Raw genomic sequence first — 22,081 nt, forward strand, 5'->3', positions numbered from 1 at the left:
AAGGGTAGGATAGTAAGTTCGCTGATGACACAAAGGTTGGGGGTGTTGTGGATATTTTGGAGGGTCGTCAAGGGTTACAGCAGACATCGACAGGATGCAGACTAGGCTGAGAAGTGGCAGCTGGACTTCAATCCAGATAAGTGTGAAGTGGTTAACTTTGGTAAGTTCAATTTGAAGACAGAATATAATATAAATTAAAGACTCTTGGCAGTATGGAGGATCTGAGAGATCTTAGGGTCTGTGTCGATGGGACACTCAAAGCTGCTGCGCTGGTTGACAGCGTTGGTAAGAAGGCGTATGGTGTGTTGGCATTCATCAACCGTGGGATTGAGTTCAAGAACTGTGAGGTAATGTTACAGGTATATAAGACATTAGTCAAACCCACTTGGAGTACTCTGTTCAGATCTGGTCACCTCACTACAGGAAGGATATGGAAACTATAAACAGAGTGCAGAGCAGATTTACAAGGATGTTGCCTGGATTGGGGAGTATGCCTTATGAGAAAAGTTTGAACGTACTTGGCCTTTTCTCCTTGGAGTGAAGGAGGATGAGAGGTGACCTGATAGAGGCGTGTAAGATGATGAGAGGCATTGATCATGTGGATAGTCAGTTGCTTTTTTCCAGGACTGAAATGGCTAACACGAGGGGGCATAGTTTTAAGGTGCTTGGAAATAGGTACTGGTGGGATGACAGGGGCAAGTTTTTCCACACAGAGAGTGCTGGGTGCATGAAATGCACTGCTGGCGGTGGTGGAGGAAGCGGATACAATAGGGTCTTTTACGATCCTCTTAGATAAGTACACGGAGCTTAGAAAAATAGAGAGAAATTCCAGGCAGTCTCTAGATTAGGCTACATGGTTGGCACAATATTGTGGGTCGTAGGGCCTGTAGTGTGCTGTTAGTTAGCTTCAGATGTTTCAACGTGATTGTCTTTTTAAAGCACCTCCTCATTTGAGGGCAATTAAGGATTGGCAATATACACTAGCATTGCCAGCAGCTTTTACAGTACTTCTGCATGAATAATTAAAAAAGCATAGTTAATTTTTAGCTATGCAAACATTCTGTTTAATGTCTACCTGTATAGCTGCATGTTCTGAATATGATAACTTAGAAATGATACACAAGCTTAAAGCAAAGCCAGCAGAAAAGATTAAATTGAAAAGAACTGGATAAACAAGGAGGAGTACACTGATTAGCGACTCTGCAAAGAATGGCAATCTTAAAACTAGAAAATGCACCATTTAAGAAAAAAAAGTGTAACATTTATTGATAACTTCACAATATATGATACATATATGAACCACTTGCAAAAAATAAGCAGAGTGCTACCTCAACTACTACCTTTGCATCAAGGTCAATGGATCTTTTAAAAAACCCAGGAACTGAAGCCAAGACTGGTGGATAGATGTTAGGCAACATTTTTTTTGCTGTGGAAGAATTGGATGTTAGAACAGGCCAAAGGGACTGGATGATCTAATCCTATTCTCATCTTCCTTTTTGCGATTCATCTTTGTGACATGGGCATCACTGACAAGCAGAGGATTTTTCTTACCCATCCCTGAATGCCCATGATGTGATGAGTCACTTGTAGATACTCGTGGGGGGGGGGGGGGGGGGGGGTGGAGTTTCAAGATGGCGACGTAAACATCTGCCTTTTAGGCGCTCTTCACTTTTCTAACTATAATCACCCTTTAATCAAATCTTTTCGAATTTAACCAAATGAGTTGATATTTTCGATTGACTTTTTTTTTCCCTAAAACTATATTTGATCTAACTTTGCCGAGCTTAAAATGGCTACAAGTAAGAAATCGTCTAAGGAGCCTTTATCTATCGATGCAATTTCTAATCTTCTGGACGCTAAATTTGCAAGTTTGGAAAGCAAGCTGGAAAGTAAAATGGCAAGTTTGGAAAACAAGCTTACCACGAAAATGTCTGAACTTGAAGGAGCTGTTAAATCGCTTGATACTAAGTTTCAGTCGCAGGCAACGGATATTCAGCGACATGAAGATAAGTTGGAGACTCTTGAAAAATTAATTGTTGAAAAAGCACGTACACTTGAGGAGTTGGATAAGAAGGTACAATCGACTCTTAAAGTTGTAAATCAGCATAAGTTTAAAATTACTGATCTCGAAAATCGATCTCGCAGACAGAATTTGCGAATTATCGGGTTTTCCGAAAAAGTTGAGTCCAGTGATTTAACTGAATTTTTCTCTAAATTACTGTGGGAAATTTTCGGTGATGAAGGTTTGCAAACTAAACCTGTTATTGACCGTGCTCACAGAGTTGCGAGGTTTTTGTCTATGACTGATAAACCATGAGCGGTGATTGTTCGCCTTCATTATCCTCGTGAGAAAGAGCTTTTAATTCGATTAGCTTGTAAAAAAGGTATGATTTCTTACAATAACTTCAAATTTCGAATTGTTGAGGATTATTCTTATGAGGTTATGAGAGCCAGAATTGCTTTTAAACCAGTGATGGCAGAGGCTTATTCGATTGGACTTAAACAAGTTTAATGTATCCAGCGAAGCTTAGAATTACGCTGAGCGACAACAGTCAGCAAATTTTTAACACTCCGGAAGAAGCGAAGAAATTTGTTGAAGAATTTGGATCTCCTACTGCAACTTGAACTATGTGTTATGTGGAAGATTTTTCGGAGAGAGGATATCTTTCTATTTTAAGTTTTAACCTATGAAGCTGGGTTATAACTTCTTATTTTGATCTATGGGTCTGGTTCTTTTTACTATCATCATTGTTTATAGATGTTCTTTTTAATTTTTATAATATTTTTTTTCTTTCTGTTTTGGTTATATACGTTTATATTTTGCAATAATGATTTAGTTTTTTTTAAGATGTCGTTTCTTTTTCCCATAAGATTCTGTTTTTTGTAAGCATTTATTTGTTTGCCTGTACTCAGAAATGGGACGAATGTTTTGGATTTTTGGTCTTTTTTTATATATATATTGTACTGTTTATTATATCCCTTTTTTTAAAATCTTATTTTGTCTTTTAACAGATCGCTGAACTCACATTTGTATTTAGTAATATGGCTTTTTCAAAATGGCGTTTCTTCTTCCCATAAGTCTTTGCATTTGAAACGTCATCTTGTATTTGTACACGGGATTTTTTTTTAAAGGTATATTACACTTTTAAATTTTGATGTTTATACTTTTTTTATTAATGATTGTTTGTTTTATTATATTAGTTTTCTTTTATTCTGATTGATATATATTTTTTTTGCAACTCTATATCTTAATTTGGGTGTTATATAGTTTTCTTTTAATCTTTTTATGGAGCTGCCATCTTGAAATGGGGGTAATATTAGTAATAGATTATGCGCCTGCCGCTTGGCTTTTTTTCGAAGGGTGGGGGGGAGGGGGTAGGGATCTTTTTTCACGCTTTTGCTTTTTATTTTTTTGCTTTTAGTTTATGGGCCGACTTTAAATTATTAATATTGTTGAGGTGTCATGTTCTCCGGTTGCTCCTGAATCAATTTTCCTCCTTCCTGAATTGTGGGTTATGTGTCTTTCTAACCTTTTATGATACACACAACTAATATTAGTATGATGGATAAATCCGTTAACTTTATCTCCTGGAATACTAATGGTTTAAATCATCCGATTAAACGTAAAAAAATATTTAAAGTATTCCATAGACTGAATGCTAATATTATCTTTGCACAGGAGACCCATATCAGGAGGGAGGATAATCAACGTTTTTTTAGGTTCTGGAAGGGTCAACAATTTCACTCGAATTGTACCGCTAAAATTAGGGGAGTGTCTATTTTTATAGACCCCTCAATATCGTTTACACATCATGAAATTATTTCTGACCCACAGGGTAGATTTTTGTTGATAACTGGCTTACTTTTCCATCGGAAAGTTGTTCTAGTTAATATTTATGCTCCAAACTTTGACTGCCCTGAATTTTTTAAATGTTTATTTACTTCCCTTCCTAATCTAAATGAATATATGTTGATAATGGGTGGAGATTTTAATTGTTGTTTGAATCCTTCGATGGATAGATCTAAACCTATTCGTACTCTTCCGAACAGATCAGCCCTACTTATTAATTCGTTTATGGTTGATTCGGGAATTACAGAAATATGGCGGTTTTTGAACCCTAAAGATAAAGAATTTTCATTTTTTTCACATGTATATCATAGCTATTCTAGAATTGACTATTTTCTTATTGATCATCGGTTATTAACAGATGTTATTGATTGTAAATATGATTCTATTACTATTTCGGATCATGCACCTTTGAAGTTATCTATTAAGATTTCGGACTATTCCAATAATATCAGATCTTGGAGGCTTAATGCTACTTTGCTTCAAGACCCAGAATTTATCACCTATATAAAACAGCAAATTGACTTGTTCTTCTCAACAAACTGTACTGAAGAAATCGACAGAGGAATACTTTGGGACTCTTTTAAGGCTTTTATTCGTGGACAAATTATCTCGTATTCTGCTGGTAAAAGAAAACAAAGATATTTAGATATTGCTTTATTAGTGGATAAAATCAAGGAAATTGATAAGATTTATTCCGTGACTCCTACCAAAGAACTTTATAAGAAGAGAGTTGAACTTCAAATGGAACATAGTTTACTATTATCTTCTTCAATTGAAAATCAATTAATTAGGACCAGGGCTCAATTCTATATTCACAGTGATCGTACTGGTAAACTGTTAGCTAATCAATTAAAAGCTATCTCGACTAAGCGACAAATTATTAAAATTCGCAAACAAGACGGTAATTTAACTACTGATCATAAAGAAATTAATAATACCTTTCAAGATTTTTATAAATCTCTATATCAATCAGAATTTGATGGTGACCAGTCTATGATAGATAATTTTTTTAATAATTTGAATATTCCTAAACTGATAGATGAAGACCATAGCCTGTTAGATGCTCCTATCTCTATGGTGGAAATAGGAGAGGCTATCTCATCTATGAATTCAGGGAAAGCTCCTGGTCCTGATGGTTATATAGTAGAATTTTTTAAAACTTTTTCTTCTTTGCTCTCTCCTTGGTTATGTGAAATTTTTAATGATGCGTTTGCTAAGAAGAGATTACCTCAATCTTTTTATGAAGCTAATATCTCTCTAATTCTTAAAAAAGATAAAGATCCTACTTTATGTACATCTTATCGCCCTATATCACTATTAAATGTAGATTCTAAGATTCTTACAAAAATTTTAGCTATTAGATTAGAAAAAGTACTATCACAGATTATTTCAGAAGATCAAACTGTTTTTATGAGGAATCGGTATTCCTTTTTTAATGTTAGAAAATTGATTAATATAATTCATACTTCACCACCCACAATCCCAGAATGTGTTATTTCATTAGATGCTGAAAAAGCTTTTGATAGAGTTGAATGGATATATTTATTTAATACATTGAGAAGTTTTAATTTTAGTCCTAACTTTATATCATGGATTAAATTAATATATCATAAACCTGTTGCTTCTGTTCTTACAAATAACTATAGATCCTCTTTTTTTCAATTATCTCGTGATACGAGACAAGGCTGTCCCTTAAGTCCTTTATTATTTAATATTGCATTAGAACCTTTAGCTATTGCTATTCGTGAATCTCCTAATATTTTTGGTATTACCCGTAATGAGAAGTTATACAAATTATCACTTTATGCTGATGATTTGCTGTTATATATTTCTGACCCTGATAGGTCTATTCCCGCTATTTTATCCTTGTTGGTTCAATTTGGTACTTTTTCTGGTTGTAAACTAAATTTAGATAAGAGTGAATTATTTCCTTTAAATGCACAAACTTTATCGAGTGATAGGATACCATTTGAAGTTGTTATTGATAACTTTACCTATTTAGGTATAAAAATTACCAAGAAATATAAAGATTTATTTAGACTGAATTTTTTACCTATGCTTCATCAAATTCATCAACTTACTACAAGATGGTCTCCTTTGTTTTTATCATTAATTGGTCGGATTAATGCTATTAAAATGATGATTTTACCGAAATTTTTATACTTATTTCAAGCCCTACCAGTTTTTATTTCTAAATCTTTTTTTGATAACATTGATTCAAAAATTTCCTCATTTGTGTGGCAAAATAAAAACCCTAGGTTAAGTAAAAAGCAATTACAAAAATCTAAAAAAGATGGTGGTTTAGCCTTACCTAATTTTAGATTTTATTATTGGGCAAATAATATTCGTAATTTAATGTATTGGAAACTAGATTTGGATTCACCACAGTGCCCACAGTGGGTAAATTTGGAATTTAATGAGGTAAAGGGATATTCTCTATTCTCTGTTCTTGGTTCTTGTCTTCCTGCTGATTTAGTTAAATTTAATAAACAAATATCTAATCCTGTTATTAAACATACATTACGAAGTTGGTTTCAATTTCGTAAGTTTTTTACTTTGAAAAACTTTGTTCTTGATAGCCCTATCTTATTTAATTTCTTTTTCAAACCCTCTTGGACAGATCAAGCTTTTAACATATGGAAAAGGAAAGGTATAAAATGTTTTCGTGATCTCTTTTTTGAAGATACTTTGATGTCATTTGACCAACTTTCCAACAAATTTGAATTACCTAAATCTAATTTTTTCAGATATTTACAAATTAGAAATTTCTTACATAAAGTTTTACCATCTTTTCCTAATTCAACTTTGGTGGACTTTACAGATTTGATTTTTACCTTAAATCCTTGTCAGAAGGGATTAGTAGCTTTTATTTATAATATGATTATGAAGATACAACCAGAAATATCAGTTAGAATTAAACAAGAATGGGAAAAAGAACTTCGATATAATATATCAACAGATAAATGGGAAAAAATTTTGCAAATGGTTAATTCTTCTTCTATATGTACTAAACATGCTTTAATACAATTTAAAATTGTACATAGAGCTCATATGTCTAAAGATAAACTTGCTCGATTCTACTCTCATATTAACCCTCAATGTGACAGATGTCATTCAGAAGTGGCCTCATTGACCCATATGTTTTGTTCATGTCCCACTTTACATAATTACTGGAAGGACATATTTACTACTATTTCCTCAATTTGGAATATAGATTTACAACCTCATTTTATTACTGCAATTTTTGGCATACCAAATGAAGATGGTAATCAGTTTTCCCCTTCAATCAGACGAATGATTGCTTTTGTAACATTAATGGCCAGAAGGTCTATATTACAAAATTGGAAAGAAGTAAATCCTCCTACCACGTTTCAATGGCTTTCTCAAACTATTTCTTGTCTGAGCCTGGAAAAAATTAGAAGTACTATTTTTGACTCATCAATTAAATTTGAAGAAACTTGGAGACCGTTTATTCGACATTTTCATATGAATTAATTTGGCCTTTTCCAGACCTTTCTGCTTATTCATGTTCAGGTATGGAGTTCCGGAGTTTGTTGACACTATCATATACTTGTAAACTATTATTATTGCCCATGTTAGTTTAGTTTAGTGTTTTATTTTTTTTAATATATACTTTTTTTCACATATTTTCAATTTTTTTTCTCTCTTTTAATGGTTATTTTTGTTTTTTTTTCATATATAATCATATGGACTTGATTGATTAAGGTATTTTCTTCTGTTGATGTTTAATAGGATATTGTTATCTTATTATCAACGTGATTTCAAGTCTATTGTATTCATAATTTACTCATTATTATGTTATGTTTTTTTTTGTGTATATATGAAAATCAATAAAAAGATTGTAAAAGAAAGAAAAGATACTCGTAGAATGCGGTCGGTTAAAGGATTCCAGGATTGACACTCAGTGACAGTGAACAACTAGTGGTTGGTAAGTGCTGTGGAAGAAACCAGAAGAAGTGGTGTTCCTCTGCACCTTCGCCTCCTTTGGACGAGGTATCAACAATGTGGTTCCTGGACGAGTAACTGCAGTGGATTTTACAGTATTGTGTGTACATTGGTGGTAGAATGAATAGGGTGGTGGAAGAGGTGACAATCGAGCCTACATCTACTTAGGAGCTGTTGCTGCTGCACCTGTACATAGAGAGCACTGCATCATACTTCTGACTTGTGTGGATGGTGCAAAGGCCTTAGGGTGTCAGGAATCACTTGTCACAGGACACCCAGCTGCTGATCTGTTCCTGAGACCACTATATTTATGTTGCTGATCCAACTGAGATTCTGGCAGTCTCCAGAATATTGAAGGTCAGAGATTAAGAAATGTCAAGGCTAGCCATTTCAACTCTCTCAGAGACTATCACTTCAGTGACAGTAATGTTACTTGCCACTTAATAGCTTCTGGGTGAACGTGTCTAAGTCTTGCTCTTTGTAGGGATGGGCTATTTGCTGAGCAGCTATAAATGGAATTGAGTATCATGCACTCAGCAGAAGACATTCAGTAAGTTTTTTTGTGTAGTGTGATGACAAAGTTTTAATACAAGACTTCACAAATAGAGTTTCTGACCAAATTTCCTAACTCAGGTATAAGCAGTTCTGCTTTAAAGTACAATCAATCACCAAGAGGTCCAGACACAAAAAAAAAGATAAATTTTCTGGTTAGCATTTGCAGTGATCCTCAAATTCACTCCAGGTGTAAATTTCACATGTTCTTCTTGCTGATGTATATGGCTTAGCAAAAACAATGATCAACTCACATTACCTCAATAGTGTTATCCATTGATTTTGAGTGGGCCTGGGCTGACTGGCTTTTGATAAACATGGAAATGTGGTGTGGCTCCCACCACTGGAGTGTTTTCTATTATCAACACTTCCACTGAGAAGTTAATGAAGGCAAAATTTACATGATGACAAGAAGTTGTTTTAAAATGTCAACAGCCTAGGGGAATCATTGAATTCAATTACAGTGATGACAGACCCATTAAAAAGGAGATATTTTAATTAAGACTAACTTCCTTCCACAGAAGGTGTGAGCTCTCCTGTTGCCTCTAATTCAAAAGGCCCAAGTGTAACTAGAATAACAGCCCAGTCCAGTTTATGTTCTAATCCCAATCCGAACCATGGACTGAATACATACATCAGACGAGAATAACTACCTAGTGGAGATCAGAAGAGTTTCAGAGTTGTTTATCAATTTGGGAAAGAAAACTCTTCTGGAAATAACAAATTTGGAGAATGAGTTTCGGTTATTTGACAGGTTTCATTGCTTCTGTTTATTGCCCTATACACACTTTTATTTAGCCTGTACTTATTCATTTGTGGTGTTTTCTTGTGCACGAGTTCAAATCTCTGTGTCGTTCACCTCCTAAAAGTATTAACAAAATTAGCAACTCTCAAAAAAATGCCGCAGGAACTCAGCAGTTCAGGCAGCATCTACGGAAATGCACGAACAGTCAAAGTTTCAGGGTGGAGACCCTTCATCAGGACTGGAAAGCAAGGGGGAAGACAACAGAATAAGTTGCGGGGGGGGGGGAGCAAAAGAATACAAACTAGAAGGTGCTAAGTGAAGTCAGGTGGTTGTGGGAGGGGAGGGAGTATTGAAGTAAGAAGCTTGGAGGTGATAGGTGGAGGGGAAGGAATCTGATAGGAGAAGAGTAGACCTTGGGAGAAAGGGAAGGAGGAGGGGCACTGGGGGCAGATGAGCAGAAGAGAAAAGGCAAAAGGGAACATGACACAGATTGAGGGACCACACTGTTGAGCACCTTTGTTCCATCTGCAAAATACTGTATCCCACACTCCAGATGTGACCACCTCTACATTGGTGAGACACAGTGTATATTGGGGGACTGCTTTGTCCAGCATCTTCACTCCTCTGCAAAAAGCAGGATTTTCCAGGGACCAACCATTTTCATTATAGTCCCCAGTCCCTTTCCAACATGTCAGTCCATGGCCTCCTCTACTGCCATGATGAAGCCACTCTCAATTTGGAAGAGTATCACCTCATACTCTTCCTGGGTAGCCTCCAACCTGATTTCATAGATTTCTTCAATCTCTCCCTCTTCCCTCTTCTTCAATTCTCCTCCCTGGCTCCACTCTTACATCTTCTTCTCTCCTCACCTGCTTATCACCTCCCTCTGATGTCCATCATCCTTCTTTTTCTCCCATGGTCCACTCTCCTCTCCTATCAGATTCTTTTTTCTCTAGCCCTTTACCATTTCCACCTAGCACCTCCCAGTTTCTTACTCCATACCCCTCCCACCCACCTGGCTTCACCTACTACCTCAAGCTTAAATTTCTTTCTCTCCCCCACCTTCTTATTCTGGCTTCTTCCCTCCTTTTCTATTCTGATAGCTCAACTCAAAAGATAGTCTCAGCTCAAAACCTCAACTATTTATCTACTTCCATAGATGCTACCAGACCTGCTGAGTTCGTCCAGTATATAGTGTGTGTGTGTGTGTGTGTGTGTGTGTGCGCGCGCGCGCATGCACTTGTGCGCTCATTTCTTCAGATACAGCGTAGAACAGGACCTTGGGCCCTTTAAGCCGTGCTCACCAGAAACCCCTGATTTAACACTAGCCTAGTAATGGGACAATTTACAATGACCAATAGACATAGCAACTGGTACAGCTTTTGACTCTGGGCTAAAACCAGAGCACCCGGAGGAAACTCACGTGGTCATGGGGATAATGTACAAACTCCTTACAGACAGCAGTGGGAATTGAACCTGGGTCGCTGCTACTGTAAAGTGTAGTGCTAACCACTACACTATACCCAGCATCTGCAGAATCTCTGATGTTAAAATTAACAAAGGTTAGTTTCAGGCTTCCTCTCAGGGGTTTCACTTTCTCATTGAAAATCACTGCATGTTGTGAAATATTTTTTGTTAAATCTAAATTGCAGGTTGCTTGATTTTAATCATGGCCGACATTTATACACAGCTTCAGTTTCAAATTCCAACAAAACTCAATATAGTATTGCTGGTTCACTTGCTTTAGGACCCAAGGCAAATAATTAAATGTAAACACATATATTCTATTCAAATATGTCTGACTGCTGCATGTTTTTGAAATAAACAAGCACTCAAGTTCAAATTTGGAGATTGGTATATTTTATAGCCACTGCCATTCAAATCCACAGGGTTCATTAAGACTCTTCAAAGAAACAGTGTCTGAGTGGAAATGTTAAGAAGCCAGGCACATTCTATAACTGCTGATTGAATAATTATTAATGCAACTTCATAAAATAGTTTGGCTGATTTGAGTGCTACATTATTCATAGTTTTATAATGCAGGGAGAAAATAAATTGGGAATCAGTGAAAAATGTGCTGTTACTATAAAAGCACATTGATACCCATTTTTAAATGAAATAGAACAGCCTACAGCATGGTTTAGTACTCGAGTTAACCTGCTGAGATTAAAACCACAAGAAAATTCTAATGGAAAGACAAGCTACAGCTGTGGCCAAAATAATATAAGAAATATTAGTACTATTTGGCTTAAAGGGATAACCTATGAACTTCCTGAAATGCAGAATGTTGTAGAATGAAGCAAAAAAAACCAAATAAAACTATGATTTGGGACAGGCACCAGCAAGAAGATGTACAAGAGACGTCACAGGGATAATGTATGAAGAGAAAAGGTCAAAACTTGAACTTGTGTTCAAGGGAAAAGTAGATATTTCAATATGAAATAGTAGTTTTGTGTACTTTTGCTACAATTTCCTCATACCATTAGAATGATCTACAACATCTTCACACAATGAACTGCCATTTTAAATACTGAATTATATATATCACATACTAAGCCATCAGATGTTAATATTCATATGGACATGATTAGATACAGGATATTGAATTCAATTTAGTCTTCAAAATTTGAAAACAAACATAATGAAGTATAATTTATTCTGGCGCAAGAGGCACAAAACGCTGGAGGAGCTCAGCATGTCAGGCAGCATCTACGGAAGGAAATGAACAGTCGATGGTTTGAGCCAAAACCTTCATTAGACAATGGAGAAGAAGGGACCAGAAGCCAGAATAAGGTTTGGGGCAGGGGAAGAGAAGGTACAAGCAGGTGAATGGGTGGGGAAGGGGACAAAAATAAGAAACTAGGAGCACACATGTGGAAGAGGGGAAGGGCTGAGGAAGAAGGAATCAAATTGGAGAGGACAGAGGACCATGTAAGAAAGAGGAGGGGGGAAACCAGAGGGAGGTGATTAGCCCATGAGGAAGAGAAAAGGGGTGAGCATGTAACCAGCATGGAGAATTGAAAGAGAAAAAGAGGAAGAGAGGAGAAATTACCTGAAGTTGGAAAAATTGATTTCATGGCATGAGGTAGGAGGCTACCCAGACGGAATATGAAATGTTGTTCCTCATTCTGGTTACCCTCTTTCCCCTTCTCTTTTCCTCAACTGTTATCACCTCCCTCTGGTTCCATTCCCCCTTTCCTTTCCTCCATGGTCCACTGTCCTTTCCTATTAGATTCCCCATTCTTCAGCCCTTTACCTCTTCCTAACTCCTCTAGCTTGTTACTTCATTCTCCCTCTCCCCACCCGCTCCTTCCCCAGCAACTGGTCTCACTTATCACCAGCCAGCTTGCAACTCCATTCATTTTCCCCAACACCTTATCCTGGCTTCTTCCCCCTTCCCTTTCCGTCCTGATGAAGGATCTCTGCATGAAATGTTGACTGTTTTTCCCGCTCAACAGATTCTGCCTGACTTGCCGAGTTCTTCCAGCATTGAGAGCAATGCTCAAGATTTCCAGCATCTGCAGAATCTCCAGTTTATCATTTAATCAGGACCTCTGTAGAAAGTTTTCATATTTTCAGTCAGGGCCAAAAGCAAACATTACACCTTTCAATGATACTGATATTTTCATAAAAAGGTTCAGAACTGATTCCAGATGCATCCAATTTTTCATCAGCAAGATAACCTAAAACATGATGTTTAAACTTACCCTCCTCAGTCTAGGGAGCCTATACTACTTCTGTGAAACTCAGAATCAAGAGGAAAATGGATTAACCTGTACAGACTTCACATCGAATTTAACTACTTCAGGTTATACTCTCTGAAGTATAGGGCGATACTGATTCCGCTATTACCTTTTTCAAACTGCTCTTGACTAATCTATTCAGTTTTTCCCACTTACCAGACTTTCATGATTTTGGCACAATTGCCTGAGCCATTTCATTTAAAAAGAATTTTGACAGGCAGATGAGCATGCAGAGATGGAGGAATATACAGCGTAAGCAGGCAGATGGAAGAAGTTTCAATTGGCATTGTGGTCAGCACAGACTCCAAGGGTCGAAGTGCCTGTGCTAAACTCTTGGACATACTTCTGCCTTCCATCCTGTAACAATGTTCTCTTTTGTTCTTCCTTTCCCTTCCTCATTCCTTGCCACCATACCCACTTAAAACTTGATATACTGGACATCAGCAGATTGTAAGGAAGTTTGGTAGTCATGGTGCTCATCAAAGATTTAAAGACAAATCTCAGCTGAAACACAAATGCAACACCTCACAAAGGAAGACACATCTTTTAGTTGAGTTGCTAAAGCAAGAAGTCATATGCTTTCTCAACATTCTTGTCAACTTTTAATTTTTTAATATTAGCATTTTATCAAAGAAGATTGATATTCTCAGGAGCTCAGTGTTTGTAATTTCTCAGAATAAGAAAACATTTTAATTTCTTTTTCATTGGTCTTGAGGTGTTATGCAACTTTCTAGAGAAGATGTAATTGGCAAAATACAAAATCAAATATCTTTTTACATTTCAGTCTAATACTGACAAAAAGCTTAAAATACCATTTTAGTCTTTCAGTCCATTGATCTCGTCCAAACTGTGTATTTTGTCTATTTCCATTTTCCCTATAAAATTAGGCATCTACATTTGCTTGCGTATTTGCTAAATTTTGATGACAGAAATATAAACTAAAGCTGAAAATACTTGGAATCATCTCAACATCACAATAAGTAAACAACCTATTAACACAAAAATATTACCTGGGTCTTCAAAGATGTTGGAGGTGGGCTCAAGAGCAGAAGCTAGATCAAATGTATTCTCTGGAGCACCTGTTCCAGGGCTAAAATAACAAGAATAAAGCTCAATGCTACTCTTGTCGTATGACAATCGATGAGTATTTTGGTTCAAGACTCTAAACACATACATTGAATTTTTAAATCAAATGATTACCTGAACAATGACAGTAAATTTAATCTGAGATGAAGAGATTACATAGTTCGTTAAAACATGCAAAAATGTCATCAATTATTTTTTGATAATGCACCAATAAAGCAATGGATTACTGTGGTGGAACTGAATTACATCATGATTTAGGGTCTAAAAATGAAACATGAAAATATTTTATGAAACACTATATGGATTAGTTTATTTAAAGTGAATCTTGAAAAATCTAAGGTATCTTATAAAAAAATACAACCATTATAACTGTACTGGGAAATTCTTATTGGTACTTTAATGAAAGAGAGTACTATTTTAATGACAGAGCTCCATTATGACAAAGCAAACTGGAAACAAAAGTCATGAGAACCAGAATCTAGTACCGTATACTATATGCTGTGACAGATAACAGAAGAAAAATGCAATAATGCTGACCATTTATATTACTGACAATATACAAATCTAGTATGACTCTTTCAGCCAATTTTGTTTCCTTCTCTCCCGAGGGCAACATCACAAAACAAGTTTAAAGATGAAGAATGACAGCAAGGAAATCATAGTAAACAGCCATCTTTATTAATTCTTCCTCTCCACTAACTCAGAGCATGAAAATAAATAACATTACTTCTCCTGTCCATCTGGCTGAAATGGGCTAACTCAGTATGAAGAGATCTGTAACTACTTTTCTGTGTGAATTAATCAAGCATTCAGGCACAAGGAGATGGAAAACAAAAAATAAAAGCTATGAATAAATTATCATCTGTGGTTTTATTTTTATTTCAAAATTAATACGAATAAGCCTTAGAATAATGTAGGAACAATGATGATAAAAAACCTCATAAAATGTATGCACTAATATGTTCTGCTACTCGTCTATCTTTCTATTCTATCCCGACTCAGCTACCTCTCACTCCACTTCCTGCAAACAAAGAATTGTGTAGAATCTGTGATTATAATGAAAATGGTTATATTTAAAAAAAACAGTTGCTATATTGCGAGCACCTTTAGGCCTTGGTGGAGGATCTCAATCGAAATCTGCCAAATACATAGAGAAAATGTTTCCATTGGTAGGAGAGTGTAGGATCTGAGCGCACAGACTCAGAATAAAGGAACATCCCTTTAAAAATGAGATGAGGAATTTCTTCATCCAATGGGTGATGAATCAGTGGAATCTATTGCCAGAGAGGGTGGTGAGGGCAAGACAGTGGGTGTATTTAAGGAAGAGGTTGATCAGTTTTTGAGTAGTAAGGGAGTTAAAGAAAATGGGATTGAATAATATCAGCCCCTATTAACGGTGGAGCAGACTCCATGGGCAAAATGGACCAATTCTTCTCTCAAGTACAGAGGTCTTAAAACAATTATATGCAGAGAGCAGTACAGGGGTCCATAGGTACCAAAATCCAACCAACTAGACAATAATACATTCCTAATGTAACTAAAAATGAAATAGGTGCCAATATAATTTGTTACAATGTGCAGTTCATTTGAAACTTAAACATGTACTTTTGCTTATGATCTTTCATCTCTGTTGTATGCACAATATAGTGTTTACTTATAACTCAATTTCCAATATCTAATTCCACAGCCTTATGTGGGATTTCTGCTCCATCACATCTTTCATATTCTACAATTATAATTCAGTTCCATTTCCTGACATGAATACAGTAGAATTTCCTGTTACAGTGCCTTGGAAAGTAATAACAAAATTCATAGCTCTTTATACTCAAGAATTTGACATCTCTTTGTGCTTCAGTAGACTAGGCTTCAGGCTAAATACACAGCATGACCAAGTAATGTACTCTACAATATATTTCTTAGAAAATCTTAAGAATTATTAGAATGGTAAATATAACTAAGGGTGGCACAATTAACTTTAAATGATATAAAATTTCAGTGTTTATAGATTCTGTGTGATTTCAGTTTGATGAATATTTAATAAGCTACTTAAATATAAAGGTGCATCCAGTGTTAACTTCTGTTGTAACTCGATTTTAAACAGCGAAATTTTTGAAGAGATTTATGTAAATTAAGTTAAGTCAATGCACTGATGTATTCAGATTTAAGTTGTTGATTTGAAGTTATCCATATAACAATTACAGCACGGAAACAGGCCATCTCGGCCCTTCTAGTCCGAGCCGATGCTTACTCTCACCTAGTCCCAGTGGCCCGTACTCAGTCCATAATGCTCCATTACCTTCCTGTCCAGATACCTATTCAATTTTATTTTAAATGACAATATCGAACTTGCCTCTACCACTTCTACTGGAAGCTCGTTTCACACAGCTACCACTCTCTGAATAAAGAAATTCCCCCTCGTGCCACCCTTAAACATTTGCCTCCTAACTCTCAAATCATGTCCTCTCGTTTGAATCTCCCCTACTCTCAATGGAAAAAGCCTATCCACGTCAACTCGATCTTTCCCCCTCATTATTTTAAATACCTCTATCAAGTCCACCCTCAACCTTCTATGCTCCAAAGAATAAAGCCCTAACTTGTTCAGCCTTTCCCTGTAACTTAGGTGCTGAAACCCAGGTAACATTCTGGTAAATCTTCTCTGTACCCTCTCTATTTTGTTGATATCTTTCCTATAATTCAGTGACCAGAACTGTACACAATACTCCAAATTCGGCCTTACCAATGCCTTGTACAATTTTAACATTACATCGCAACTCCTATACCCAATGCTCTGATTTATAAAGGCCAGCGTACCAAAAGCTTTCTTCCCCACTCTATCCACATGAGATTCCACCTTCAGGGAACTATGCATCATTATTCCTAGATCACTCTGTTCTACTGCATTCTTCAACGCCCTACCATTTACCATGTATGTCTTATTTGGATTATTCCTACCAAAATGTAGCACCTCACATTTATCAGCATTAAACTCCATCTGCCATCATTCAGCCCACTCTTTTAACTGGCCTAAATCTCTTTGCAAGCTTCGACAATCTACTTCATTATCCACAACGCCACCTATCTTAGTATCATCTGCGTACTTACTAATCCAATTTACCACCCCATCATCCAGATCATTAACGTATATGACAAACAACATTGGATCCAATACAGATCCCTGAGGCACACCACTAGTCACCGGCCTCCAACCTGATAAACAGTTATTCACCACTACTCTCTGGCATTTCCCATCTAGCCACTGTTGAATCCATTTTACTACTTCAAAATAAATACCGAACGATTGAACCTTGTCAAAGGCCTTACTGAAGTCCATATAGACAACATCCACTGCCTTACCCTCGTCAATTTTCCTCATAACCTCTTCAAAAAATTCAATAAGATTTGTCAAACATGACCATCCACGCACAAGTCCATGCTGACTAATCCTAATCAGACCCTGTCTATCCAGATAATCACCTTTACCATCTCTAAGAATACTTTCCATTAACTTACCCACCACTGACGTTTAACTGATAGGCCTATAATTGCTAGGTTTACTCTTAGAACACTTTTTAAACAATGGAACCATATGAGCAATACGCCAATCCTCCAGCACCATCCCCGTTTCTAATGACATCGGAAATATTTCTGTCAGAGCCCCTACTATTTCTACACCAACTTCCCTCAAGGTCCTAGGGAATATCCTGTCAGGACCCGGAGATTTATCCACTTTTATATTCCTTAAAAGTGCCAGTACTTCCTCCTCTTTAATCATCATAGTTTCCATAACTTCCCTACTTGTTTCCCTTAACTTACACAATCCAATATCCTTCTCTGAGTGAATACCGAAGAAAAAAAATTGAAAAAGAAATTGAAGAAAATTGAAAAGAAATTGAAGAAAAGTTGGTGGTCATTAGTTTTCTCAGAGGCCAATGTCCAGACAAGAAATATAAAACTGATTTCACATAAGAGACCATAAATATTTAGTTGTAATATTTTATACAATAGATTCTAATACTAACTTTCAGTGCATTTAATTCCAAATTTACCTACAGCACACACAATCATCAACCTCAATATATGTTAAAAAAATGTTTGCTTAAACATGAAAGCAAGTCTGCTTAAATAAAAATTAAGAATGTTCAGAATTATTTGTTTTAAATCTATGCAATTCATTTAGTATTTCCTCAGCTCTATGCCTCATTATTTTCATTTTACTTTGGCTGTTATCTACATCTGATGCTTTTGTTTTTTTTTAAGACTGCTCCATTGAACCCCAGAGGAAATGTTTTGGATTTTGTCGTCTGGGATCAATTTTAATTCTTTGCATTCCTGCTGGAGCTGTTAATCTGATAAACTACTTGACAACTCCTACTGTTCCCTCCCCTCACCCCCAACCTACCAACTGCCTCAAAAATAAATTTCAGAATTAATGTGAAAAGTAGGTAGCATAATTGTCCCTTTGCTTCCCAGAACACTTTAGAAACAACCCCATGCTGGATTAGAATAATGTAACATTTAGGAACCAAGTGACTATGTAATAATTAAAAACTATAATGAAAGCTAAGAGGGACAGGTTTATTTTTTGACACTGAATCACTTAAATTTAATGGAAAACCTGCAATCCTCTGTAGTAGAGGATTCCATGGACCCTTGGTTAATGGTAGGGCTCTATGGCATTAAAAAAGGTTGGGAACCCTTGCTCTGCACTCTCATTTTCTCTGCAGTTCACATCAAAGGACTAAGCAGATGCCTTGGAGGTGTTTCAATTCCAATAAAAAGAGTTCCTGATGAACAAAAAATTATAAATTGTTTTCACATGAGAATGTGCATCTCAGTGATTAATTCAGTACACCTTTAATCAACTAATCCAAAGAGATTAAAATCAAATATCATTTGATATTAAACTGAGTCTTAAACCCATTAAAAGCTTATGATATGAATCTAATTATATGAATTCTACTTGATTCAATTCAGATGTAATAAGGTCCTTTAATGTGATAACAAGTTGAAAAATAAGATTCTAATCTCTTTCTAAATTTATATATTAGAATCTTATCATTAATCGTCACTTTGAAATAAAGATTTAAATCAAGATTGCTTCCTTTAGCTTGTATAGGGATCATACAATATTCCTTGATTCCATAAACGGGCATAGCTAAAACAAAGGCTATCCTCAGAGACCGGCGCCTGAAAATGGATTGATTACATTTTGATGAGAGAAACTGGGACACAAATTTCCCACTAGTCTTAGGGTCATTCTTGCATTTAATTCAGCTTATGAAATTTGGTTTCACTGATACAAAATCCTCTAATATGTTTAACGTGTTGTGGAAAGCAGTATGTGAAATCATGCAAACAATTTTAATAATAACTTAGAACATGCTTGAAAGTGGAAAGTGAGTATGGAGTAGGGTAGAAGTTAACAAGTGAGTGAGATTAAGTGGACAGCTGTTTTGAAGAAACTGGCACTATAATATAAATCTTGTAGAATTCACATTTAAAATGATCCTTCAGAAAACAAGATTCTAATCTCACTCCATATTAATATTTGGTGAAGGACGGGCTCGTTCACCTCGCTGCTCCGTGACGTTTACTTGACTCTGCACTGAACTAAAGGTCTGTGCACAGACTCTCCTTGTGGACTCCAGTTCAGAATACTATTTGCTTACTTTTATTGTTTGCATGATTGTTTTTCTCTCTGTTCATTGAGTGTTTGACCGTTTTTTTTTAAATGTGTTCCTTTGGGTTTCTTTGTTTTGTGACTGCCTGTAAGGAGGCAAAACTCATGGTTGTATAATGTATACATCCTTTGACAATAAATGAACTTTGAAATTGTAAATTCAAACCCAACAGTAATGTCAAAAGATCTGAAAAAAATTAAATCGTACGATCAATACAAAAATGAAGCTTGTTCACTCAAGATGTTAGGTTAAGATTTAAAATGCCATTTATTTTAATTTTTATAAATGAAGTACAGAAAAGGAAACAACAATGCTGCAGGAAAGCTGATGAAAATAAAATCACTTCAAAAGATTCAGAAAATTCAGGAGAGTTGGGGAAATGGTGCAAATTAATTGAGCATCCTTGAAAGATATTCAAATTTCTTAAGTATTTTGTGCAGGAATTTGGACAATGTGGCACTGTTATATCTTCAAACAACACATGAAAATTAAAGGAGAAATTACATTAAAGACTCAAGCTTTTGCATGATTATTCAACCCCTTTGGCATCCATAATCCATTAATTATTTGATTACTAAAAGCATTAAAACATCACATCTGGAAAGTGAAGATGCATATACTGTATCAGGATGCTCTTCATTGACTACAACTCTGCATTCAATACTATCATCCCTTAAAACTGGTCAATAAGCTTCAAGACCTTGGTGTTATTATCTCCTTGTGCAATTGGATCCTTGATTTTCTCACTTGCAAATCATAGTCAGTCTGGGTTGGCAACATCGCCACAATTATAATCAGCACACGTGTATTACAAAGCCGTGTGGTAAGCCGCTGGTCTACCAACCTATACTTGTGAATGTGAGGCCAAGCACAGCTTTAATGCCATATTTAAGCTTGCTGTTGATACCACTGTTAATGACTATATTAAAGGTGGTGTTGAATCAGCATACAGGAGAGAAATTGAAAATCTGGCTGAATCACACAACAATAACCTCTCATTAAAGTCAGCAAAGCCAAAGAGCTGATTATTGACTACAGGAGAAGGAAACTGGAGGTCCATGAGACAGTCTTCATCAGGGGATCAGAGATGGAGAATGCCAGCAACTTTAAATTCCTCAGTATTATAATTTCAGAAGATCTGTCCTGAGTCCAGCATGCAAGTGCCACTACAAGGAAAGCACGGCAGTGCCTCTACTTCCTTAGAGGTTTTTGAAGATTCAGCATGTCATCAAAAACTTTGGTAGGCTTTTATAGCTGCACTGCGGAGAGTATACTGTCTGGTTGCATCATCCCCTGGCATGAATATACCAATGCCGTTGAACAGAAAGTGCTACAAGAAGTAGTGGATGTAGCCAGGTCCATTATGGATAAAGTCCTCTCCAAAATTGAGGACATCTCCAAGGAACGCTGTCGCCGGAAAGCAGCAACCATTATCAAGGACCACCACAATCCAGGTCAATTGCTCATCTCACTGCTGCCATCAGGAAGGAAGTACATGAACTTCAGGATCCACACCACTTCAGTTATTACCCCGAGCCCTCAGCCATCAGGCTCTTGAAACAGAAGGGATAACTTCATTCAGCGCAACACCGAAGTGTTCCCAGAAATCACTCCCTCACTTTCAAGGATTCGTCACCTCATATTCTCGATAACAAAAGTGAATCTTGGAGTAGTATATGGCGACATGCAGGTATGTTGATAATAAATTCTTTGAACTTCGAACATCAAACTTGGGCATTGGCAATGGTCTGCGGATCACAAAAACGCAGTCCTCTCTGAGGGCAACAATATTTTTTGGCATACCAGTTCTCTTACTACTTAAACCATGTTCCTATAAGTCAGCTCACCCAGATTGCTGTTGCTCATAAAGGGTACAACCTAAAATCAGCCCTCCAAGGCTCAGCGAAGTCACAGAAATATCCATCTAGGCCCGCTGAACTCTACTGCTACAAATAGCATTCTACAGTCATTAGGCAGAAATATACAGGACCACCTTCAGGCAAGGACACACAAAAGGCAGGCATTTGCAAGGAAAGCAGAAGGATGAATAATTAATGTAGTTAAATGCAAGACATCAGTATAAAGATGCTGTATAAGTAGACACTATAACCTTGTGTAATGTAATGTTGGCTTTGGTTATAATATTGAGATGTAGATAAGAAATAACTTGTGGTGCATTAAGCTTCAGGACCAACATGATGCAAACACAGCCAATTTAAACTACACAACACGCTGGAGGGACTCAGCAGGCTAGGCAGCTGAGTTCCTCCAGCATTTTGTGTGTGTTGTTTGCATTTCCAGTATCTGCAGATTTTCTCTCGTTTATGATTGAATTTAAACCATCCAACTGCCAACAAGAAAGAAACAACTGGCAGTGGCCTTTCTCCTGTTATTCACCTCCTCCTCTGTTTGCACTGCTGTTGACAATCACCAAATTAACAATAATGCCAGATTATAT

General features: G+C 36.4%; 1 protein-coding gene across 4 annotated transcripts in view; it reads right to left on the minus strand.

Annotated features, from left to right (window-relative positions):
- pdlim7 (PDZ and LIM domain 7) overlaps nucleotides 1-22,081 on the minus strand; it is a 147,163-nt gene that overhangs the window by 19,246 nt on the left and 105,836 nt on the right. For all 4 annotated transcript variants that reach the window (XM_059990258.1, XM_059990259.1, XM_059990257.1 and 1 more), the window contains exon 5: nucleotides 13,867-13,946. In XM_059990258.1, coding sequence (XP_059846241.1) covers nucleotides 13,867-13,946 — 80 coding nt within the window. The remainder of the gene's footprint in view (nucleotides 1-13,866; nucleotides 13,947-22,081) is intronic.

The sequence above is a fragment of the Hypanus sabinus genome, chromosome 15 (assembly GCF_030144855.1).
Source record: "Hypanus sabinus isolate sHypSab1 chromosome 15, sHypSab1.hap1, whole genome shotgun sequence".
Classification (NCBI taxonomy): domain Eukaryota; kingdom Metazoa; phylum Chordata; class Chondrichthyes; order Myliobatiformes; family Dasyatidae; genus Hypanus; species Hypanus sabinus.